At 44.3% G+C, this 25874-nt stretch overlaps 1 protein-coding gene across 1 annotated transcript in view; it reads left to right on the forward strand.

Annotated features, from left to right (window-relative positions):
- LOC127436829 (laminin subunit beta-1-like) overlaps positions 1-25874 on the forward strand; it is a 74905-nt gene that overhangs the window by 17027 nt on the left and 32004 nt on the right. The window contains exons 13-22 of the mRNA XM_051691263.1: positions 83-218; positions 2928-3086; positions 3204-3325; positions 7105-7225; positions 7725-7914; positions 8149-8292; positions 8621-8852; positions 18525-18913; positions 24599-24813; positions 24996-25092. Of these exons, the coding sequence (XP_051547223.1) occupies positions 83-218; positions 2928-3086; positions 3204-3325; positions 7105-7225; positions 7725-7914; positions 8149-8292; positions 8621-8852; positions 18525-18913; positions 24599-24813; positions 24996-25092 (1805 nt within the window). The remainder of the gene's footprint in view (positions 1-82; positions 219-2927; positions 3087-3203; positions 3326-7104; positions 7226-7724; positions 7915-8148; positions 8293-8620; positions 8853-18524; positions 18914-24598; positions 24814-24995; positions 25093-25874) is intronic.

Here is a 25874-nt window from a genome sequence, read left to right on the forward strand (position 1 = left end):
TACCGTGAATAGCTGATTCTCTGATAAATGATTTCAATCAAGCCAAACTGAATATCCAAGTCCACATTTTCTCTCGCTCTAGTTGTTCTTCAGAGACAGGACAGTGTGTATGCAAGGAGCACATATTTGGCAGACGTTGTGATCAGGTGCAATCCGGGTACTTCTTTGCAGAACTGGACCACTACACCTATGAAGCTGAGCAAGCTTCCTTCAGACCAGTAAGTGTCTGACAATTTCCATTCATCCTTCAGTGTTTAAAAGCATGCAGAAATTGTGTTTGCAGTAACACATTTACAAAGGAAGTCAATGGGGTAAGGCATTGCACTGGGATACATGTTAAAATACACACTATTTCAAAAGTATAGCCGCAAGACTTCAAAAGTATTGGTGTAAACATGAGACAAATGTGATAAAAGTGCTTACTACTCTTGTTTGTGCAAATTTTCAACTTATGTCAAGACCATATAAAGCTGGTTAAACCAGTATTTTTCACATAATACACATTAAATACATGACGTAACTGTCCTTAAAGTACTGTTTACATGGAGCAAACCCCATGCACAGAAATTTGTCGGTAATGCATAAATGACCAAAGTTCAGCCATGAAAATTAATGTGGTGCAAGCTGTTATTTTCTTTGAGCATGTTATCTATTAGCCAGTCAGCTCGCTCACATGTGACTTGTTAAGACAAGCGGCTCACATGGTGTAAGCTGATTGGTGCTTTTGTAATCGGGTAGCCAATCTACTTGCATCTCTCTCTTTGTGTAACATTTAAATTGCTCAGTTTTGCACTGCGAGAGTTTTTTTTTTTTCTCTGAAACCACCCCAGCGCCACTTGCCAACTAAAAGTTCAGCCATGACAACTCTCAGAATACATTTATGGTGTTATAGTATGGTAGGTCTGCACAATAAGCAGTGCTGGGTAGATTACTTCAGAAGTGTAATCAAGTACTGATTAAATGACTAAAACTGTGATTAGTAATGTAACCTTTTGTATTACTGTTTTCTGGTAATCTAATCTGATTATTTGTTGTCATATGCATTTGAGTAGGATAACCTTGTACCGTTTTCACAAAATGTTGCTTAAATGCAAAAGTTAATTAATTAATAAAAATATAAGAATTGAAATAATTTTGTTTCCTTAAAGGTCCTTAAAGGGTAATGAAATACAAAAGCACATTTTACCTGATAACAATAATTCATCAACATACATATTTAGAAGAAAAACATGCATTTCTTATGGGAGAGTTTCCAGAATTATGGATGGGGTTTCTGGGAATTTTATCAAATGTGGTCTTACTCCAGCAATTTCAGAATTACAAATGCCATCCTTGTGAGGTAACAAAAAAACAACACTCTCAAAAGTTATTGTCAAAGCGCATTCATGGACATTTTTTAAGTTGAGTACAAAAGCAATCTGTGAAACTAAAATGAACTTTACCGCGATAATGCAATAGGTTTGTCATTTATGTGTGGATTAGATTGTGAATACGAAATGACGTGTATTTGGGCATTTTGTTATGTTTGATTGAGAAAACCTTTCCAAATACATAGTGAATATGCTGATCTCACCAGCGAGTGCACAGAAAATAAATGGAGGATGGCCACTTACCCTGTGGAGGTCTGGTGTCATGGGTTTATTGGAACATCAATGCAGCACCTGTTGAAAGGCATTGGTATCTTTGGATCAGCGTTGTAGAAGAGGTAAGGGGTGGGGAGGAATTATTTCCGCTGACCCACTTGGTCCTTATCTGGGGGTTTCTTATATGGTTTGTCTAGACGGGAATGAAGGAATGCCTTGTTGGGAAATCAAGAACGAGAGGCAACCGAAAGGATCCGGTGTCCAGCTGTGGGTGGTGGCAGGGAGTCCCTGACCACTGCCCCACCACCAGGAGATGTTCTGGGATTAATGGGGTGAAACATTTGTGATAAGTGACTCCTGGCTGATGACCCCGCAGCTGGACAACTGGCACTGGCGTATGTGCAGCAGGCAGTAATGCCCAGCAGGTTTAGACATCTACAGTACCTGTGTATCTGATTGAGACACATGGTTCTATGGAACACAGGATAATTCAAATAATTAAAATGTGTTTGTCAGGAGTTGGTTAGATATGCAATGCAAAGTTAATCAAACATTCAAGCAGTATAGATCTTCAGTAGATCTGACACAGAATTGGACAGGATTTTAACTTTTGGAAGGCAGAGTTTACACTGCAGAGTAATGTTTTGCCCTGTGTCTAATAATTTGTGTCTAAAATAAAATTATTTATTATATAAAACTAGTGGTCAAATGCTGAGTGTGACGCTCCATCTTCAGTGTTATATTTACCTGGCTAGTGGCTAGTATCAGGTCTGTGTGTGCAATTACACAACCCTCCCCCCTCTTCCAAAAACATTCAAAGACTTACCAAATGTATATCAGCAGTAGGCTGGGGAGGAGGGGTGTTTTAGAGAGAAAAGTAAGCTATAGTGAAACCATCTTACCAGCAAACAACTGAGGCAATTTAACTGTTAGAGTATGCAAGTTGATTGCATAATAGTTTACTTGTGGAATAACCTATCAGCTTGTGCCATGTAAGTTTCATCCTTTTAGAAAAGTAGTCCTTTTAGCAGTCCCACCACTAAAAGTGCGATTTAGACAACATTACATCTCAAATCACACACGTTTTTGTACGGGAGAATTTACATAAGCACTTTAACTTCTTATTTAAGCTTTATATTTCTGATTTTAAACCCTTCGATACACTTGCCCCATAGACTTTTATTGTAAGTGCATTTCTGTAGGCATATTTTTCCATGTTTTTACAAACTGAGGGACACGTTGAAGTTATTTTCTGTTAAAATATGCTGTCGAACCCAGAACATTCCTTAAACACGTAGCAGAACCAGTTTGGGTAAGTATTCAGATTGTTTATTGACTGTACAGGCGGTGAAAGTGGTTCAAAGACCATTACCTTTGGATCGTAAGCCCACCTGGACTGGTACAGGCTTTGTGAACGTACCAGAGGGGGAAACACTGAGATTCGACGTTCACAATTTCCCTCGGTCTATGGAATACAATTTAATGATCCGCTATGAACCACAGGTAATGTAAAGATACATAAACGATATTAAACTTATTACTTAGCCATTACATCTTATAGGTGTCATATATGGACAGACACATACTTAAACAAGTACATATTATTGGCATTTTTCGTAGTTGCCAGACGAATGGGAGCAGGTTGTGGTAACTGTTGAGCAGCCCAGGACTGGTTACCCCTCAGCTCACTGTACATCTACATACAGTGATGAACAGACTGTTTCATTGCACCCTGGATCCAGGTGAGGCTATTTGCACTCCAGTAATCAGATGGAACCAGACAAAACAGTACAGTATGAAAAATTCAATACATTCATCTGAGAAGTGATGTGTGTGAATTTGACTTTAAGCACAGGCGACCTGTATTCAAATTCGCCTTTTGCCGATCCCAAATTGCCTTTTCTAATTTTTTATCCTACAAAAGTAAACAAAAATGTCCTCAAACTCAAACATTGTGATGTATTAATATTACCATGAACTGCATAGGCCCAAAAATTTGCTACGTTGTTAACATGGCATAGGCTGAATAGGGAAATTTACCATTTTGGTTTCTAAATGTCTCTTGAATTTCAATGGTTTCATGCTCTTGGCAGCCAGTGATTCATTGCACAACACACATTTTTGGAGCTTTTATTTTTTGTACACTGGCAGTCAAAAGTTTGGAATAATGTACAGATTTTGCTCTTGTGAAATGTGTAATTTCATTCACCAAAGTGGCATTCAACTGATCACAATGTATAGTCAGGACATTAATAACGTGAAAAATTACTATTACAATTTGAAATGTTTTTTTCAGAACTTCTTAAACTACTTCAAAGAGTTCTCATTAAAAAATCCTCCACATGCAGCAATGACAGCTTTGCGCATCCTTGGCATTCTAGCTGTCAGTTTGTCCAGATACTCAGGTGACATTTCACCCCACGCTTCCTGTAGCACTTGCCATAGATGTGGCTGTCTTGTCGGGGGCCTGTCTAGATTTGATCAAAAATGACTTTTTTTAAATAGTGATGTGCTGTTTTTTACATCAGCAATGTCCTGACTATACTTTGTGATCAGTTGAATGCCACTTTGGTGAATTAAAATACCAATTTCCCTCCGAAACAGCAAAATCTGTACATTATTCCAAACTTTTGGCCGCCGGTGTAGTTTGGGTTGTATTGTATATCCCTGTGCATATGTTTATATTTTTTGAGGATGAGGGCATGTCACGCAACCTGTTGTCAGGTGTATTCTGTTGATTCATGTCTTTTATTTTGAAATTCTAGTTCCTGTTTCATGTCATGTGTTCCTGTTTCCCTAGTCATGTGATTTCTGTTTTCCCTCCATGTTCATGTGTCATGTTTTCATTGGTTTATTGTTTAATTATCTTGTTATCAGTTTTGTTTGTTCATTGGTTTATGTTCTCCCATGTCTTGTATTTAAGCCCTCATATTTGCATTGTCTGTTGGTGGAGTATTGAATGTTATCGGATGTGATGGTCAAGCCATGGTCAAGCCATGGTCAAGCCATGGTCAAGCCATGGTCAAGCCATGGTCAAGCCATGGTCAAGCCATGGTCAAGCCATGGTCAAGCCATGTTTCATGTTATGACTGCTTCATGTTTGTAGTCAGGGTTAATGGTTTTCACGGTCTCTAAATAAACTGCACTTGGGTTCTTCATCTTCACGTCCTCGTCATCGTCATCATTGTCAACAGTTCCAGCCAACATATGTTACAGAAGAATACTCGACCTCCCATGGACCCAGCGGTTTTGCTTCTGTGCTTACGTCAGGGGAATCGTCCTCTGGAGGACTGTGTTGTGGACTTCTGCGGTCTAGCCAGCCAGGTGGACTTTGATGAGGTTGCCCTCAAGGGTTGTTTTAGATTTGGACTGAATGAGTCCATTTCTTTTTTGATGCCTGGCGATCGCAGTTCCCTCAGCCTGGCTCAATATATCGACCTTGCCCTTCGATTCATTGGTTCCCCGTTCACTGTGGGAGAGGCGGATCCCGAGCCAGAGTTCCACGACGTGGCCGCCGCCGAGCCAGAGTTCCACGACGTGGCCGCCGCCGAGCCAGAGTTCCACGACGTGGCCGCCGCCGAGCCAGAGTTCCACGACGTGGCCGCCGCCGAGCCAGAGTTCCACGACGTGGCCGCCGCCGAGCCAGAGTTCCACGACGTGGCCGCCGCCGAGCCAGAGTTCCACGTCACAGCGACGCCTCGGCCTGCTCCGTGCCACGTCACAGCGACGCCTTGGCCTGCTCCGTGCCCCGTCACAGCGACGCTTCAGCCTGCTCCATGCCATGTCACAGCTCTCATGGCTTCACCTCCCACGGACTTTGCCCTGGTCCCACGCCCCTCGCCCTTTCTCGCCACGCCACGCCCCACGCCTCAAGACACCCCCCCCCCCCCCCCCGCTCCCTACAGACTTTGAATTATGTCATGTATTACGTGTTTTGTTTATGTGTTGGGGTGTCAGGAGCCACCCCTTAGTGGGGGGGATATGTCAGGTGTATTCTGTTGATTCATGTCTTATTTTGAAATTCTAGTTCCTGTTTCATGTCATGTGTTCCGGTTTCCCTAGTCATGTGATTTCTGTTTTCCCTCCATGTTCATGTGTCATGTTTTCATTGGTTTATTGTTTAATTATCTTGTTATCAGTTTTGTTTGTTCATTGGTTTATGTTCTCCCATGTCTTGTATTTAAGCCCTCATGTTTGCATTGTCTATTGGTGGAGAATTGAATGTTATCGGATGTGTTTGTCAAGCCATGGTCAAGTCAAGCCAAGTCAAATCAAGTCTAGTCTGGTTATAGTCAAGTTTCATGTTATGATTGCTTCATGTTTGTAGTCAGGGTTAATGGTTTTCATGGTCTCTAAATAAACTGCACTTGGGTTCTTCATCTTCACGTCCTCGTCATCGTCATCATTGTCAACAGTTCCAGCCAACATACGTTACACCTGTACATTTTGGCATTTGCATTTAGCATAGTTCGTGACCCTATCAGAACAGTCCTGCAACACATTTTGGGTCACAACCAGTGTTGTGTGTAATCTGATTACAAAGTAATCAGTTACTATAATATAATTACTCTATTATAAAAAAGTAGTGTAAATAATTACATTTGAACTCTTGTAATCATTTACATTTTCATGTAATCAATTACAGTTACTGAATTTTTACTTAAAAGGTAATTACTTGAGTTACTGTTTACATATTTCTAAAATAATAATATTTGTGTATAATACATTTAAAATATAAATTCATATGTTTAAATGCACACATTTTTACACTTGTATGCATTTCAGCTGAAGGGTGAGCGACAATGAACAAGAAAATGTGGACATTTTGAATTTATTGAGCAGAAAAACAAAAACTTTTCTGTGAAAAGTGTTTTAGATAGTAATTTACGTAATTTTTATTACGTAAAAACTTAAGTAATTAACAAATTAATCTGATTACATTTAAAGAGAAGAAATTAACAATTTGTAGTGGATTACTTTTTGAGTAATTTAGGCTGAGCAGGCCTCCACTTTGAGAGATGAGAGTAAATGTCAGATGAGTTTGTGGTTACTTTTCTAATAAAGTAATTAACAAATTTATCTAATTACATTTAAAGCTCCCCCTCTGGGCTAAGTGGGTCTCATGATGCAGCTCTGCATTTAGGCTCAATGGGCCCCGTGGTGTAGCTCCTTCTCTGGGCTCAGTGGGCCTCATGATGCAGCTCCACATCAGGGCTCATTGGGCCATGTGATGCAGCTCTGCCTCTGGGCTCAGTGGGCCCTGTGATGCAGCTCAGCCTCTGTGAGAGGTGAGCGTAAATGTCAAATGAGTAATGTGATTAATTTTCTGAAAGTAATTAGCAAAGTAATCTGATTACATTTAAATAGAAGTGATTAAAAATTTTAATATGTTACTTTTTGAGTAATTTACAGTAAGTTACACTGGCCATGACCCACCCCTTTAGAACCACTGGCATTTAGTGTGTAGTTACGTGTAGTGTGTATTTAACTCTCTGATTGTGTGTGTGTGTTTGTGTTTCAGATATGTGGTTCTTCCTGATCCAGTGTGTTTGGAGAAGGGTCAGAACTACACAGTGAAAATAAGCTTCCCATTGTATTCATCATACAGCCATCACTCCTCTCCACACACATTCATCGATTCAGTAAGTACAGATTAACCTTACCTAACCCCTAACCCTAACTGAATGAAAATGTTTAGAATAAAAAAATAAAAAATTTAGTTTATGAATTATTATACTCTTGAGGACGTCCCAAAAAGAAGGTTTTGCTAAATGTAGCTTCTAATTTCTTTATTTTTTTAATTCAATGAAAAAGAACAATCTTTTAAGCGACATTCCTAATGTGCTAAAATACAACTTTGGATATTTTTAGATATGAATTATAACATTACTTAGACCCTTTATGAAGCTATCTGAATGTCTATTTGAAAGATTCATTTGTCAAGTTTTAACATCCTTGTGGGTGGAATTTTTAGAAATTTCGGCTCCATGAGGAGAGCAAAACCAGCTTACATATACAAATATCCACACACTCACTAATAAACGATGCAAATCCATAATCAAACTGACTTCTCACAACTATTAAAAACAGTTGGTTTATTGCAATATTCATGCCAAATGACTTGACTTTTGACCTCTGTAGATCGTGCTAATTCCAGAGGTGCAGGATCTGGACCTGTTTTCTGGAGGACAACGGCAGTTCCCAGACTGGGAAATGTTCCAGAAGTACCGATGTATGGAGCGCAGCCAGAGTGTCATTAAAATCCCCTTGTCGGATATTTGCAGAGATTATATCTTCAGTGTGTCTGCATTAATGCACAATGGAGCTCTGGGTGAGACGCTCAGATGGTTATTTGTAACCAATGAATTGTACACAAAAAGACCAGGAACGTGCATTTTTAATGTATAGTAATCAAGATAAGATTAACAAAGGCACATGACCTCCAGGGGTCACTTGAGTAAGGCTTATCCATTCAATCATTGTTTGACCTCTCTATTTGTTTTCTATTTTTTAACTTCCCTTATTTCTATTTGTCTTTCAATCATCTATAATGTCATGAGCATAGAGTGCAGTTGTGACCTGCATGGCTCTCTGAGCTCAGTCTGTGACTCTAGTGGTGGACGGTGCCAGTGTCGACCCAATGTATCAGGCAGGAACTGTGACACCTGTGCCCCTTCAACCTACCTGTTTGGACCTTCAGGGTGTAGACGTAAGTATAATCTCCACACACATGCACACATTTTCACAGATGCTTTTTTAAGTATGTAAAAATCCTTTCTGTTTACTGTACGAACCTCAGTTCCAAAAAAGAACATTATCATTACATACCACATCTATTTATTAAAAATAGTAGAGTACTGCACTGTCTGCACAAATCAGTATGCTAGTATTTTATTCTGAACATTTTGACATGACGCACATTCGCAAAAAACATTTGACCAAAAATGCATAAAGTCATGTAACAAACTCAGTTAAAAAATGTATCCATCAGCATAAAATGACAGTAACACATGTCTTTCTGATCATTTACTTCTCAGCATGTGACTGTGACCCGCTTGGCTCTCAGAATGCTTTCTGCCACCACTCCACGGGACAGTGTTTGTGTGTGCCAGGGGGATATGGTCGCCAGTGTGCCAGTTGTAAGCCTAGCCACTGGGGCTTCCCTCAGTGCCAGCCCTGCTTCTGTAACGGACACAGTGACCAGTGCCACCCACGTACGGGCGAGTGTTTGGACTGCAGGGGCCACACCACCGGCCATCATTGTGAGAGGTGAGAGTAAATATCAAATGAGTTCCCACTATATTTTAAAGTCTCTAAGGTAAGTATTGTTCAGTGGGCCGTGTGGTGCAGCTCCACCTCTGGGCTCAGTGGGCTCTGTAGTGCAGCTCCGTCTTTGGGCTCAGTGGGCCTCATGGTGCAGCTTTTCTTCTGGGCTCAGTAGGGCTCATGGTGCAGTTCTGCATTTAGGCTCAATGGGCCCCGTGGTGCAGCGCCACCTCTGGACTCAATGGGCCATCACTGTGAGAGGTGAGTGTAAATGTCAAAAAGAGTTCACAACAGGGGTTGCGTTAACTGAAAATTCTACGTCATTTACAAATTTCAAATGTCGTCAGTAATTTTGACAGATAAAAAAATAAGACCTCTCACCTAGGGCATCAGTTTTGATTTCACTGCCTTTCTCACACTCACTTCTGCTGTGTGTGTGTGAGCCCTGTTTATTGCCTGGTAGTATTAAGATGTATATTAACAGGCACCTTCACCTCCTGGTAATATATGCATTTCTTTTGACCAACTGTGTTCAGATTTCAAGGAGAGGGTCTCTGAATTAATGACTGCATACATCGGTCATTATGTTAGTGTGTAACTGCATGATTAGTGTGTTACTTCATTATAATAAAGTGCAAAAAAGTAAAATAAAATGAAAGTGCATTGTTTCTGCCAATTACTTGCATTTAATCTTAGTGCAAACATTATGTTTAGAGCAGCATTGTCAGTTATTTTAGAAGAGTATATGCCTTAGAGCTTCAGAGATGTGTGTGCTTCTCATCTGTGACACTTCATTGTGATATCAGGCACATTCAAAAAGTACTTATGCATGTATGTATGCATATTTTCTGATCGGACATTTGGATCCTCACTCGTCTCTGACAGAAGAACTGATCTGAAACATGGATCCAGCAGAACAGATTGAGCAGCTTTCCCAAGGGTTGAGTATTGCTCCAGATTTTGGAATCTGGCTGCTCAATTGCACTGGAATGAGAGATCCCTCAGAGCTATGTTCTGGTTGGGACTTAATGGCCCTGTGAGGAAGTTGGTCCTTTTAGACTGTGATCGTCTGTCTCTTCAGGAGTTTATCGATAACATCGTAAGGGCTGACCTTCTGCTATCTACACCAGTGGTCCCTTCCTCGGTGGTCCAACCACGATGGTTTTAGCTCCAGTGGTTCCAGAGTCCCCCTTGACGGAGGCCCCTCTGCTCCTAGCTCCAGTGGTTCCGGAGAACCCCTCCACGGAGGCCCCTCTACTCCTAGCTCCGGTGGTTCTGGAGACCCCCTCGACGGAGGCCCCTCTGCTCCTAGCTCAATTGGTTCTGGAGACCCCCTCAGTGGAGGCCCCTCTGCTTCTAGGTCTGGTGGTTCCGGAGACCCCCTCGACAGAGGCCCTTCCACTTTCTCCTGAGACTCCTCCTGCGGCTCTGCCCGCTCCTCCTCCTGCGGCTCTGCCCGCCCCTCCTCCTCAGCTCCGTCTGCTGCTCCTCCTGAGACTCTTACTCCTGCGGCTCTGCCCCTGCCACTGCCAGTGCTCACGGCCACGGAGGCCTTTCCCCTGCCATTGCCAATGGCCACAGAGGCCATTCCCCTGCCCCTGTCAGCATTCATGGCCACGGAGGCCGTTTCCCTGCCCCTGTCAGTGTTCATGGCCATGGAGGCCGCCAACCAGCCTGAACCTTTGCCAGCAGCCTCTGTCCAATCCCCAGTGGCCGCCTCTTCGTCTGTCCAGTCCCCAGCGGCCACCGCTCTGCCGGAACCCACTCCCTTCTTGGAGCCGCCTCCCAGGCTGCCAGACCCCGTTCCCTTCCTGGAGCTGCCTCCCAGGCTACTGGACCCTGCTCCCTTCCTGAAGCCACTTCCCTGGTCACCAGCTCTGGCATGAACTATTGCCATTTTATTTTTTTGGGGGTTTCAGGAGCAGCTTTCTCTAGAAACTTGTCAGTCAATCATTGTTTTGAGGAATGATGGCTATACAATGTTTGAAATTGTCAAAAAAAACTGAAGATTTCATACAAAGGTGTACACAACAGTCTTCAAAGACAAAGGACAACTGGCTCTAAAAAGGACAGAAAGATATGTGGAAGGCCAGATGTTCAACAAAACAAGAGGATAAGTACATCAGAGTCTCTAGTTTGAGAAATAGACACCTTACCTGTCTTCAGCTGACAGCTTCATTGAATTCTACCCGCTCAACACCAGTTTCATGTACAACAGTAAAGAGAAGACTCAGGGGTGCAGGCCTTATGGGAAATAAGAGAATTGCAAAGAAAAAGCCACTTTTGAAACAAAAAGAAAAGGTTAGAGTGGGCAAAGAATCACAGACGGTGGACAACAGATAATTGGAAAAAAGTGTTATGGATCTTAACCCCATTGAGATTTTGTGGGATTAACTAGACTGTAAGGTGCACGAGAAGTACCCAACAAGACAGCCACATCTATGGCAAGTGCTATAGGAAGCATGGGGTGAAATGTCACCTGAGTATCTGGACAAACTGACAGCTAGAATGCCAAGGCTCTGCAAAGCTGTCATTGCTGCGCGTGGAGGATTTTTGATGAGAACTCTTTGAAGTAGTTTAAGAAGTTCTGAACATTTTTTTCATTTATTTTTCATGTGTTAACATGAATGCAACATGAACTGACATGAACCAACAAAGAACAATAATATTTTTATTAATTAATATTAGATAATTAAATTACAAACAAAATGGAAACACTTAACAAAAAGGTTGTATTTGTTAACATTAGTTACCCATATAAGTTAACATGAACTAACATTGAACACATTTTTGAAAACACTTAGATCTTGGTTACTGTTAATTTACTACATACTGTATATTGATTAAAAAAATAATTAAGCTGTATATGTTAACATCAGAGAATACATTATGAACTAACATGAACTAACAATAAATGATTGGGTATTTATTAACATTAAATTAATAAATTATAAATAATATGTTAACACTTTACAATAAGATTCGTTAACATTAGTTCCCTATCTGTCACTCTTGGGAGCCCCAAACACCTCTGCTTTTTTGGAAAAAAGGCCAATGGGAATTGGCGAGTGGAATTTGCATGCCACTCCCCCGGACATATGGGTATAAAAAGAGCTGGCATGCAACCACTCATTCAGATTTTCTCTTCGGAGCCGAGCGTTGTATTCAGTGCACTGAATTCAATTCCCTCCAAAGACGCACCTCAAAACTGCTGGATTTACGGCGCATTTCAGCGGCTTCTCCCCCTCTGCACCCGTGGAGTGCAGAGAATGCCCCTGGGCGCTTCGGCAGAGCGAAAAAAGAAAGTATTTTCTAAAAAAGTATATTTTCATTCACAAAAAGAGCGGCATAGGGAACGTCTTTTTAAAGATGCCTTTCCGTTTGTGTGTTATTCCTGGTTGCGGTCGTTATCTCTCCGCTTCTGACGGCCACGATCGCTGTCTTATGTGTCTGGGCGCTGCCCACGTGGAGACATCTTTCGTGGATGGGTCATGTCCTCATTGCGAGAACATGATCATGGCAACGTTGCGGTCGCGGCTTGCTTTCGCACCGGTCCTTCTACCTACGGGTTTGAGGCCACGTCGGTTAGCACTGGGGCCGATTTGCGGACATCAATGGGACCACCTCCGCCGGGTATCCCCCCACAGACCTCCCATTCCCCAGCACGCTCGCTTGCCCCGGTCGGGTGCTCGGACAAGTCCGCCCGCTCATCTCAGGGCAAGTTCGACCTCTTGTTCGGAGCCCAGGAAGACGATGAGTTATCGATGAGTTATCAAGCGCAGCATCGGAGAGCGGGCTCGTCCAGTCGGACACAGAGGCTTCGGCTGGGCTTCATCTTTTGGGAACCCTCCACTCTCCCCTGAACCCTCGCGGCTCGATGATTGGTTCCTGGGCTCGGGGCACCGTACACAGCCACGCCCCGCCCCGGTTCCTTTCTTTCTGGAAGTGCATGAGGAGCTGACAAGATCTTGGGAGGCACCTTTTACTGCCCTGTCCTGATCTTTCAGCTCCCTCGCTCTCACTACCCTCGATGGTGGAGCGGCCAGGGGGTATTCGGTGATCCCCCAGGTGGATAAGGTGTTCACGGTGCACTTGTGTCCGCAGAGCGCCACCACCTGGCGCAGGCACCCAATGCTCCCGTCCAAGGTCTGTAGGTTTACTTCATCCCTGACGACTAGGGCCTATGGTGCCGCTGGACAAGCCACCTCCGCCCTTCATGCCATGGCTCTCCTGCAAGTACACCAAGCAAAGGCACTAAAAGAGCTGCACAAGGGTAGTTCTGACCCGGGATTGATGCAGGAACTGCGCTCGGTGACCGACCTCACTCTCCGGGTGACGAAGGTCACGCCGTGGTCTCTCGGGCAGGCGATGTCCACCCTGGTGGTCCAGGAGCACCATCTTTTGCTCAACTTGGTTGAGATACGAGAGGCTGACAAGGCACGGTTCCTTGACGCCCCATCTCCCAGGTTGGCCTGTTCGGCAACACTGTCGAGGACATTGCCCAGCAGTTCTTGGCGGTGAAGAAGCAGACGGAGGCCATACAACACATCCTGCCCCAGCGCGGCTTAAGACCCCATACCCCGTCTGCTCATCGCCAAGAGCGTCCTCCTGCAGCAACGACACTGGCTCCACCGAAGCCCGCCCCTGTGGCCCGGCCCTGGCATGGAGCCCAAAGCAGGAAGCAGATGCCACCCGTTTCACGGCCGGCCACTAAGAACCTGAGGAAGGCTTCAAAGCACCCCTGAGACAGGTGACCCAGGGGGAGGAGACCTGCTTCTCTGGAGCTGGTGAACAGACCACTCCATCCCCCGGTGGAGGGCTGGGAGGAGAATCCTTTGTTTCATTTTTTGCCGCATGCCCAAGAGGCTGTGGTACCCAAAAGTTCGACAGAACAGTGGTTTTCTCGTTTCCTGGGTCACATGTCTGCTGCGCACAGCCGTCGTCACGACCACCGTCCACCGTCCCATTTTTGCAGGTATGGCGCTCCAGTGGCGGACACCCCGCCCCTGTGCACCCAGCTGTGGCACAAACACGCCCATACGTGATTGGTTCCGGTGGACTACGGGGACAAGATTCCTCCTCCCCCCTCCTCAGCCAATCTTATGGTGGGCGGTAGGAGCCAGGAAAGTGCTTCGATGTCCCTGGACTCAGCACGGCCATGGGGCTCGAGTACCCTCGATGTGGCACCTCGAGCTCTGCCCCGCCGCGAGGCCCCACCCACCGGTACGTCCGATGTGATCATTCCCTTGGTCCCCCTCGCCCGGAGTTTGGGCGCGTGGCTCGCACTTTCCAACCCATCACGACGCGATTAAGTTCGCCAGGCCCAGGTTCAGTGGCATCCGCTTCACCTCGGTGAAGGGCGAGAATGCCGCTACCTTGCGTGCGGAGATCGCGACCCTTCTGCGCAAGGGCGCAATAGAGCCTGTTCCTCCAGCCGAGATGAAGAAAGGGTTCTACAGCCCTTACTTCATTGTACCGAAGAAAGGCGGTGGGTTTTGACCAATCCTGGACCTGTGAGTACTGAACCGGGCTTTGCACAGACTCCCGTTCAAGATGCTGACGCAAAAACGCATTCTAGCAAGCATCCGGCATCAAGATTGGTTCGTGGCAGTAGAACTGAGGGACGCGTACTTCCACGTCTCGGTCTTACCTCGACACAGACCCTTCCTGCAGTTTGCCTTCGAAGGCCAGGCGTACCAGTACAAGGTCCTCCCCTTCGGCCTGTCCTTGTCCCCTCGCATCTTCACGAAGGTCGCAGAGGCAGCCCTTGCCCCGCTAAGGGAAGTGGGCGTCCGCATCCTCAACTATATCGATGACTGGCTAATCCTAGCTCACTCTCAAGAGTTGCTGTGCGCACACAGGGACCTCGTGCTCTGGCACCTCAGCCGACTGGGGCTTCAGGTCAACTGGGAAAAGAGCAAGCTCTCCCCGGTTCAGAGCATCTCTTTTCTCGGTTTGGAGTTGGACTCAGTCTCGATGAAGGCGCGCCTCACGAACGAGTGTGCACAGTCAGTGCTGAACTGTCTGAAGGCGTTCAGACAGAGGACAGCGGTTCCACTGAAACTTTTTTAGAGGCTTCTGGGGCATATGGCATCCTCAGTGGTGGCCACACTGCTTGGGTTGATGCATATGAGACCGCTTCAGCACTGGCTTCAGACTCAAGTCCCAAGATTGGCATGGTGCCACGGGACACATCGCGTGGCCATCACGCCGATCTTCGCCGCCTCTTCAGTCCTTGGACTGACCTTGCATTTCTATGGGCAGGGGTTCCCCTAGAGCAGGTCTCCAGGCACGTTGTGGTTACAACAGCCGCCTCCAAGACGGGCTGGGGTGCCGTATGCAACGGAGTTGTTGGCAGTACAGCTCGCCCTGCGGAGGTTCCGGCCATTGATCCAGGGCAAGCACGTGTTGGTCCGGACAGACAACACAGCAACGGTAGTGTACATCAACCATCAAGGCGGTCTACACTCCCGTTGCATGTCATAACTCACCCACCGTCTCCTCCTCTGGAGTCAGCAGCGCCTCAAGTCGCTACGAGCCACTCGCATCCCGGGTGACCTGAACACCACAGCGGACGTGCTGTCACGATAGGTTACGCTCGGGGGAGAGTGGAGACTCCACCCCCAGGTGGTCCAGCTGATTTGGAGTTGATTCGGTTGAGCACAGGTAGACCTGTTTGCTTCCCAGGAATCCTCCCACTGCCCGCTTTGGTACACCCTGACCGAGGCACCCCTCTGTATAGACACGCTGGCACACAGCTGGCCCCCTGGACTATGCAAATACGCCCTCTGCCCCCGGTCGCCATGCTTTGTAGAATCTCCACATGACATACTTCCGACAAGACTCGGTAAGACCATGTGATGTATTCCACTCAAAATACCCCCCCCCCCTTTTTGGGCGGGTGTGGTCTCCACGGTGTCTTCCCCTTGGGAGGGACCGCCCCCAACGTACACACTTATGGCTCCCAGTCAGTTAACAAATTCCACTCTTTTTGGGGAGAAAAAAGAGGAAAAGATGCCTCGGCTGGGCTAGCCTGTCCCTGGCAGTCGACTTGTAACCTCCCCCAACGCTCTGAGCATCGAACGGTCCTTCAGGAACGTGACGGCCTGATGTGCCATTTTTTATAGGAACCCCTAGTGTCATTACATCGACACAACGTCGAGTGAGTGACAGATAGGGAATGTCATGGTTAATTTCGTAACCTCCGTTCCCTGATGGAGGGAATGAGATGTTGTGTCCCTCTTGCCACAATGCTGAACTACCCGCTGAAATGGCTGGGACCTGGTCTCGGCTCCTCAGCACAAAACCTGAATGAGTGGTTGCAAGTACTTGGGGATGGTAAGTACTTGGGGAAGCATGACTTGATCATCAGGTTCTTGAGAGGCACTAGTAGGTTGAATCCTCCAGACCGTGCCTCTTCCCCTAGTGGGACGTTTCTGTAGTCCTTAGGGGTCTACAGGGAGCTCCCTTTGAGCCCTTGGAGTCAGGCACTCTCTTTGAAGACTGCCCTCCTGACTGCGCTCACTTCCATCAAGAGGGTAGGGGAACTGCAGGCGTTCTCTGTCAGCTAATTGTGCCTGGAGTTTGGTCCGGGTTACTCTCACGTGATCCTGAGACCCCGACCGGGCTATGTGCCCAAGGTTCCCACGACCCCTTTTAGGGATCAGGTGGTGAACCTGCAAGCGCTGCCCCAGGAGGAGGCAGATCCAGCCTTGGTGTTGCTGTGTCCGGTGCGAGCTTTACGCATCTATTTGGATCGCACGCAGAGCTTTAGAAGCTCTGAGCAGCTCTTTGTCTGCTTTGATGGACAGCGGAAAGGAAGCGCTGTCTCCAAACAGAGGATTTCCCACTGGGTCATTGATGCCATCGCAATGGCATATCAGGCTAAGGATGTGCCACCCCCTGCGGGGTTATGGGCCCACTCTGCCAGGAGTTTGGTGGCCTCCTGGGCCCTGGTCAGTGGCGCCTCTTTGTCAGACATATGCAGAGCAGCAGGCTGGGCAGCACCCAACACATTTGCGAGGTACTTCAATCTCCGAGTTGAGCCGATCTCGTCCCGTGTATTGGCAGGCACGAGCAGGTAAGTTCCGGGACAGCTGGCTGGCTGTACCGCTTGCGCATAGCGCCTTTCCCCTTCCTTGAGGTGAAGACGTGCGCTCTTGACTCCCAGTAGTGTTCACAGACTGTGATCCCTGGATGACTTTCCTCCTTAACCCTCTGGCAGTTGAGTTTGCGGAGAAACTCACTGCCGGCCCAGTACATGCGCTAATGAGGCCCTGTACTGAGGTAGGTGCTCCACATGTGCTGGTTCCCCGAAGGCGACCCCATGTGACATCTTCCGCAAAATCGTTTCCCTGTCGGTAAACTGCGTCTTCCTTGGGCAGAGGCCCCTCTGCCCCCGGTCGCCATGCTTTGTAGAATCTCCACATGACATACTTCCGACAAGACTCGGTAAGACCATGTGACGTATCCCACTCAAAATACCCCCCCCCCTTTTTGGGCGGGTGTGGTCTCCACGGTGTCTTCCCCTTGGGAGGGACCACCCCCAACGTAGACACTTATGGCTCCCAGTCAGTTAACAAATTCCACTCTTTTTGGGGAGAAAAAAGAGGAAAAGGTGCCTCGGCTGGGCTAGCCTGTCCCTGGCAGTCGACTTGTAACCTCCTCCAATGCTCTGAGCGTCGAACGGTCCTTCAGGAACGTGACGGCCTGATAGTTGTGCCATTTTTTTATAGGAACCCCTAGTGTCATTACATCGACACAACATCGAGTGAGTGACAGATAGGGAATGTCATGGTTAATTTCGTAACCTCCGTTCCCTGATGGAGGGAATGAGACGTTGCGTCCCTCTTGCCACAATGCTGAACTACCCGCTGAAATGGCTGGGACCTGGTCTCGGCTCCTCAGCACAAAACCTGAATGAGTGGTTGCACACCAGCTTCTTTTATACCCGTATGTCCGGGGGAGTGGCATGCAAATTCCACTCGCCAATTCCCATTGGCTTTTTTTCAAAAAAGCAGAGGTGTTTGGGGCTCCCAAGAGTGACCCCTAGTGTCACTGCATCGACACAATGTCTTGTTCCCTCCATCAGGGAACAGAGGTTACGAAAGTAACCATGATGTTAATTACATTTGTTAACATGAAAAATTAACAATACTTCTGCTTTTCAATCTTGGTTAATGTTCATTTCAACATATACTACATTTCTTTAATTAAAGGATATGTTAACATTAGTTATGCAATGAACAATTGTATTTGTATTAATTAACATTAAATAAGATTAGTAAATGCTGTAAATAATTATTGTTAACTGTTAGTTCATAATACCTAAAGCATTTACTTGTTATCAAATATAACCTTAAAGTGTTACCACTTTAATTGATATGTGGCAAAATCCTTAGTGAAATACATAAAAGTACTGTATTTAGTGAGCTACATTAATGCTTTCACATCCATGTAATGATTTCACATCCATATTTCTTATAAATGTAACATGCCTTACTTTCCTGAAGGTATATGGCTCTGCTATTGTTGTTGCATAGCACTTATCCTAATTAATAAGCTTTACAATGTGAAATAGCTCTTTTATAAGGTTTAATTTTTTATAAGTCAATTAGCATTACCTAATGAGAGCACTTCCTGAACCAACACTTTTCCTGAAACTCTCTCCTCCAGATGTGTGAGTGGTTATCATGGCAATCCATCATTGGGTTCCAGAGAGCAGTGTCGCCCCTGTATGTGTCCTGATGGACCAGGAAGTGGCAGGCAGTTTGCTGAGAGCTGTTACCAAAATCCTCACTCCCTTCAAACAGTCTGCGTTTGCAGCCCAGGTTATAAAGGATACAGGTGTGAGGAATGTGCCCCCGGTTACTACGGTAACCCTCAGGTGCCAGGTGGGCGGTGCCACCCATGCCAATGTAATGGCAACATTAACTTACAAGACCCGGAGTCCTGTGACGCCCGCACTGGCGTCTGTCTCAAATGCCTGTTTCACACAGTTGGCATTGCATGCCAGTTCTGTATGTACGGTTACTATGGAGATGCCCTTACACAGAACTGCAGAAGTAAGTATGCATTAATGCTTTTGATTGGCTACATGTCTACGCATGTGTAGTTGGCATGAAATACTTTTTAAAAAGTTGTCATGTGGTGTGACATGCTATACTCCATCTAAAATTATTTTAAACCGCATTGTTCTTATTCTTTATTAATTATTATTATTGCAGTTTTATAATATCAGGAAGGGCATCCGGTGTAAAACCTATGTCAATTCAAATAAGCGGATCATGGATGGTCCGCTCTGGCGACCCCTAACAGGAGCAGCCGAAAGAAGAAGAAGATTGCAGTTTTATAATAGTTATTTTATAATAGTGATTATCAGTATTATGTATGCAGCTTTTATGAACAAATATTTATTAATATTTTTATTTCTAAAAAGGCAATTTTCACACCTTAGGACCATTTAAAATGTGCAGAGCCCCTTTGAGGATAGGGACAGAGTTTATTTTCTGAAATAATTTTGCATTCCCTCACAATAAATTTTGTATTCCCTAACAATAAATTTTGCGTTACCTCGCAATTATTTTGGGTTCCCTTGCAAAGGCACAATAGCTTTATTCAACCCTTAATTAACCTTGATTTTACTGCAGTAACCGTAGTTGAATTTATGTATTTTTAGTAAAACCATAGTAACCACAACATTTACCATGGTTTTACTACTGTAACCATAATTTAACTATAATATTCATAGTAAAACTATACTAATAATTCAGGAAAACCAAAACTATGTTAAAACAAAATCATAGTCATTAAACAAAAAAGAAAACATGGTTAAGAAAGTTTTACTACAGTAACACCATGGTTAATTTGTGGTACAAGTATTGTTTTTAAAACGTCTCGGTTACTGTTGTAACCTCTGTTCCCTGATGGAGGGAATGAGATTTTGTGTCGATGTAGTGACACTAGGGGTCGAACTTGGGAGCCCCAATCACCTCTGATATTTGAGAAAAGGCCAGTGAAAATTGGCGAGTGGAATTTGCATGCCACTCCCCTGGACATATGGGTATAAAAGGAGCTGGCTTGCATTCACTCATTCAGGTTTGTTCTGAGGAGCCGGCCATTTCAGCGAGTAGTTCAGTGTTGTGGCAGGAGGGACACAAAGTCTCATTCCTCCATCAGGGAACAGAGGTTACAACAGTAACCGAGACATTCCCTATCTGTCACTCACTCGACGTTGTGTCGATGTAGTGAAACTAGGGGTCCCTATACACAATGCCACGACCAGCTGAACTGTGTTACGTGGATCGGCGGTGCAGATGTAGGCAGGCTACCACGTGTCGGGTAACAAGTGCACACAGCCCCATCGTAACCTTCCCAACGCCCCACATAAATCGCATAGTCCCTCGTACCCCAAGGGGGGAGGCGGGAGACGTACTTACAAAGGGAATAGGTCGCATTAGCTGTTTCGGCCTTTCTCTCTTTTTCTTTTTTTTTTTTTTAATGTAAATTCACTTAGCTGGGACCAAGATATATTCGCGCCGGGGAAGATGTTCTTTTCCCCCATGGATAAAAGGACACCGTGGAGACCACATCCTACCTGAAGGGAGGTTAACATTTGGACCACACATGGAAAGGAGTCCTGCGGTAGGTCCTACCTGGAAGGGAGGAGCTCTAGAAGCATGGCGACTGGTGGCAGAGCAGAGCTCTGCCCAAGGGAGGACACAGGTTTACCGTCAGGGAAACCATACCGTGGAAAACACCTCATATGGGATTACCGACAGGGAACCACCACATATGGAGCACCTATCCCAAGCGAAAATGCTCCCATTGAAGCCCCCAAATCACACCCAGCGCTAGCTGTCGCGGCCTTGTGCGTGTAAGCAGAAGGACCAGGGCAGGGAGCGGTTGGAGTGGCTTTACCTCTATGAAAGAAAGAAAGAGGTGACCGCAACATTGCCATGGTCATGTTCTCGTAGTGAGAACATGAACCATCCATGAATGCTGTCTCAGCATGACTACGACCCATACACGTGAGACAGGTATTGTGGCCGTCAGAAGCAGAAAGATAGAGACCGCACCCAGGAACTGCACATAAACGGAAAGTCATCTTTAAAAAGACGCTTTCCACCAGTGCTTACTCTTTTAGAGAATTAAACTCTTTTATTGTGGCTGCCGACGCACCCAGGGGCATTCTCTGCACTTATCTGTGCGAGAAGAGAGAACCCACTGTAAAATGCGCCATATATTCAACAGCCTAGTCACTGCAGAGGTGAAAGGAATGCCAGTGGAATTTCAGCTTCACACTGATTGGCTCCAAAGAACAAATCTGAATGAGTGAATGCAAGCCGGCTCCTTTTATACCCGTATGTCTGGGGGAGTGGAAATTCCACTCGCCAATTTTCATTGGCCTTATCAGAGGTGATTGGGGCTCCCAAGTTCAACCCCTAGTGTCACTAGATCAACACAACATCGGGTGAGTGACAGATAGGGAACCATGGTTTCCACCAAAAAACATGCCTTAACAAAAAATTATAATGGTTCCACTATAGTAAAGTATTGCAAGAGAATGCAAAAGTTGTTGCAAGGGAACACAAATTATTACAAGAGAACACAAATAGAGGTCTGCGCAGGACTGTTTTTTCCATCCCACTCCCACACGCTCCCACAAGTTTCTATCCCGCACCCGGATGCTCCTGCTGAATTTTACGACATGTTCACCAGCTCTCTGCCTGCAGTGATTTTCTTAACAATGGCTCCAATTCCCGAAATCCCGCATTTGTTTTTCACATTGGGCAAAAGCCATACAAATAGACAAGTGTAAACAAAGAAAGTTTTATTTTTCTGTTAATGCTATTATCGGATGACGTGTGACATGGATGCCCAAATGACTTGCCTGAGGTTGATTTCTTAACACTAAATTGACCAGTTTCTAGTCCGAGTTTCACATCCTTTGATGACACAGTGTGCCCACGCTTTGTTTTGCCATTCTTCTAAAGCACAAGGAAACGTAAACTATTACGAGGGACCAAAAACTAATGCAAAGAATGTTAAACTTATTGCGAGGGAACAAACTATTGCAAGGGAACACAAGCTATTGCGAGGGAACGCAAATTATAGCATGGGAACGCAAACTATTGCAAGGGAATGCAAAATTTATTGTGAGGGAACAAACTATTGCAAGGGAACGTAAACATTCGCAAGGAAATGCAAAACATATTGCGAGGGAACGTAAACTATTGTAAACAAACACAAACTACTGCGAGGGAACGTAAACTATTGTAAGGGAACACAAACTATTGCGAGTGAACGTTAACTATTGAGAGGGGACATAAATTATTGTGAGCGAACAAACTATTGTGAGGAAACTCAAAACGTATTATTAGGGAACACAAACTATTGCAAGAGAATGTAAACTATTGTGAGGGAACTCAAAATTTATTGCGAGGGATGGCAAAACATATTGTAAGGGAACGCAAACAAGTGTGTGGGAACGCAAAACTATTGGGAGATAAAGTAAACTATTGTCAGGGAATGCAAATTGTTGTGAGGGAACACAATGTATCGCGAGGAAAAATCAACTATTACGAGGGAAAGTAAAACTATTGCAAAGGAACACAAAACTTATTGCGAGGGAACACAAACTATTGCAAGAGAATGTAAACTTGCGAGGGAACAAAACTATTGTGAGGGAACGCAAAATGTATTGCGATGGAACGCAAAATGTATTGCGAGGGAACAACTATTGTGAGGGAATGGAAAATTTATTGCGAGGGATGGCTAAATTTATTGGAAGGGAATGCAAACTGTTGTGTGGGAATGGAAAACTTTTGGGAGATAACGTAAACTATTGTCGGGAACACAAACTGTTGTGAAGGAACACAAAATGTATTGCGAAGGAAAATTAATTATTGCGAGGGAAAGCAAAACTATTGCAAAGGAATGCAAAACTTATTGTGAGGGAACGTAAACTGTTGTGGGGGAATGCAGTCTATTGTGGGGGAACACAAAACGTATTGCGAGGGAACACAAACTAATGCTTGGAATGCAAACCTTATTGCGAGGGAACAAACAATTGTGAGGGAATAAAACACTTATTGCAAGGGAATGGAAAACTTATTGCGAGGGAATGTAAACTATGGTGAGGGAATGCAAAACCTTGCAAGGTAATGAAAAACTTTTTGCGAGGAAACAAACTATTGTGAGGGAACGCAATCTATTGTGGGAGAATGCAAAGCATATTGCGAGGGAACAAACTATTGCAAGGGAATGCAAAACTTATTGCGAGGGAACACAAATTATTGTGGGGGAACACAAACAATTACAAGGGAACACAGACTACTGTGAGGGAACGTAAACTATTGGGAGCTAACGTAAACTATTTTCAGGGAATGCTAACTGTTTTGAGGGAATGCAAAATGTATTGCAAGGGAAAATTAACTACTGCGAGGGATTGCAAACTATTGCAAAGAAACACAAAACTTATTGCAAACTATTACAAGGGACCACAAAACGTATTGCAAGGGAAGGCAAACTATTACGATGGAATGCAAAACATATTGTTTATTCCCTCCTTGTCCAATAAAGTGCTTAGTATAAATAAACAGAGTGTCTGTTTACACTAAGTGCAAATAGCCCATCTTGTTGGCAAAGGCTATTTACACTAACTCCTTCCACCATTGCTGAGACCAAGCTGAAGACAGCCATGACAAATTTTTTAGGGGTCAATTGCCGGTTAAATGAATGTGGGCATATTTGAATTTTCCGCGATGGGTTAGAGACATTGAACTGGTTAACGGGTTACACGTTTAGTGGGTTAAGAGAATTGAGGACTAAGTTACTATTTGCACTCTATAAACACAGGAGTCTATGACAAACTGCACCCTTGTGTGCCGATGTAGTGGCTCAGGGTGAAACAGCGGTGCAAATGTGTTTTTTCATGCTGAAGATCCGGATTCAAATCCCACCTTTTGTCATGCTTTTTTCCATGTCTCCACTTTTAATATTTCCTATAATACTACTTATAGCAATAAATAAAAGCAATTCCTCACAGTGATTTGGTCACAGTGAAAGTCGGGGAGTTGAGAGAGGGGTTTAAAGTGGATGCAATTAACCATGGTGTTACTACAGTGATATATCGTTAATATAGTAACCATGTTTAATTTTGTGGTTACTATGATTTTACTAGAAAAATACCATGGTGATCCTATGGTCACTGTAGTAAAACCATGGTTAATTTTTGTAAGATATGGTTAGGTTTAGGGGTAGGAGTTTCTTTAGGGTGTAGGTGTAGTGTAATAGTATCTGCCACTATTTGCATTAGAGTGCAAATAGCATCTAAGACTATTTGCACTTAGTGCAAAAAATATGTTTTTCTTTACACTTAGTGCAAATAACCTCTGCCATAAATAAACTAAAGATGGCAAAATGTATTTTAAAAAAACAAAACTTAAAGTAATGACCAGTTACATGGTTTACACTTTCCCTATTATAGTCATATACATTTTTACCTAAAATCTTGATGTTGATAAAAAAATAAAAACAATCCATGTAAATTTTATGCATCAACTACCTGCATATTTGTGTCTGTGTTTATGTTTAAAAGTCCTTGCATTCTCCCACGCTCTCTGTGTGTGTTTTGGTATGTGTGATATGCACCCTTGAGATCTGTGCATATGTGTTTCATGCATGGTAAAGCATGTGTGTATTTATCAAATTGTCCAAGGCCTATATTCTCTTCGTTTCGTGTTCAGGGTGTGTGTGCCATTCAGTGGGTAGTGTCAGGCACAGCTGTACTGATGGTCTATGTGACTGTGATAGAATTAGTGGGCAGTGCCCATGTCTGCCCGGCGTTGAGGGTCAGCAGTGTGACCGCTGTGCGCCCAACACATGGAACATCAACAGTGGAAAAGGATGCCAACCCTGTAATTGCCACCCTGAACACTCCTACAGTTCTTCTTGTGACCTGGTATGAACACACAGATAAGGCCCTGTTTATACCTGGTATTGATTTATTAACATCTGAATTATAAGTGTGAATACCACATGCAAACAGGGCCTAAATTTACCCATCAACAGTTGACAAAATAAATCCTAAATACGTTCTTGTCAGACTGAACACTGTTTTCCATGTGTGTCCAATTATCTCAGCTGTCAGGTCAGTGCTCCTGTGAGCCCGGTTTTGGAGGCAGGACATGTGAGGAGTGCAGGGAGTTGTTCTGGGGTGATCCTGAGGACAAATGTCATGGTGAGTAAAGAGCACATGTATTACATACAAAGAAACAACACGTTACACTTGTTCACGCTCACAAAGGGAATGTTGCTGACATTTATTTGTACACCATTAAAACATTGCTCTGGTAATGTTTTATCCTCGTTTCGGAAGATTCCATGAAGCCTCGGTTATCCTTGGACCTCTTGCTGAGAAATGTCAGATATCTTTGGATGCCTTTGACAGCTGTGGTTTTTTATGTGATTACAGGTACTGATATACCTAAAACATTCTGGTTAACCTTACCTAACCTTAAGTAGCTTTGAAGCTATTTAAAGAAGAAAATATTTAACCCTTTTGTTCTGTTCATATTGGAGTAACACTTTATGGATTTAGAACTCAGTTAGCTCAAATTACACCATTACATTTTTATATAAAATAAGAAGCAAAGTTGAATATTTATTAAAAGGTTGCTAGGTGTCATGCATTAGGAGTGTTCTGCTGGAAAAACATGACAAAATGTATCAGTTTCATAGCAATGTCAAGTATAGCCAGTAGGTGGCCTCAGCGTTTACCTTATTGTTAAATGGTGTCTGTAACCCACTGCTGTAACGTAATTAATAGATGTTATCACAAGTTATACATTTGTGTATATATAGGTGTTTTAAAAGACAATTATTTGTCAAAGTGTAGCTATTTTTTTAATCCACTTGCTCTGAAATGTTCAGTTTTTGCAACAATATCTCATGTAGTGCTCAATGCACAGTCAAACCTGACCATGGTATTACAAAGAGAAGACTTAAAAAAAAGTATTTTTA

Source organism: Myxocyprinus asiaticus, chromosome 47 (assembly GCF_019703515.2).
Source record: "Myxocyprinus asiaticus isolate MX2 ecotype Aquarium Trade chromosome 47, UBuf_Myxa_2, whole genome shotgun sequence".
Classification (NCBI taxonomy): domain Eukaryota; kingdom Metazoa; phylum Chordata; class Actinopteri; order Cypriniformes; family Catostomidae; genus Myxocyprinus; species Myxocyprinus asiaticus.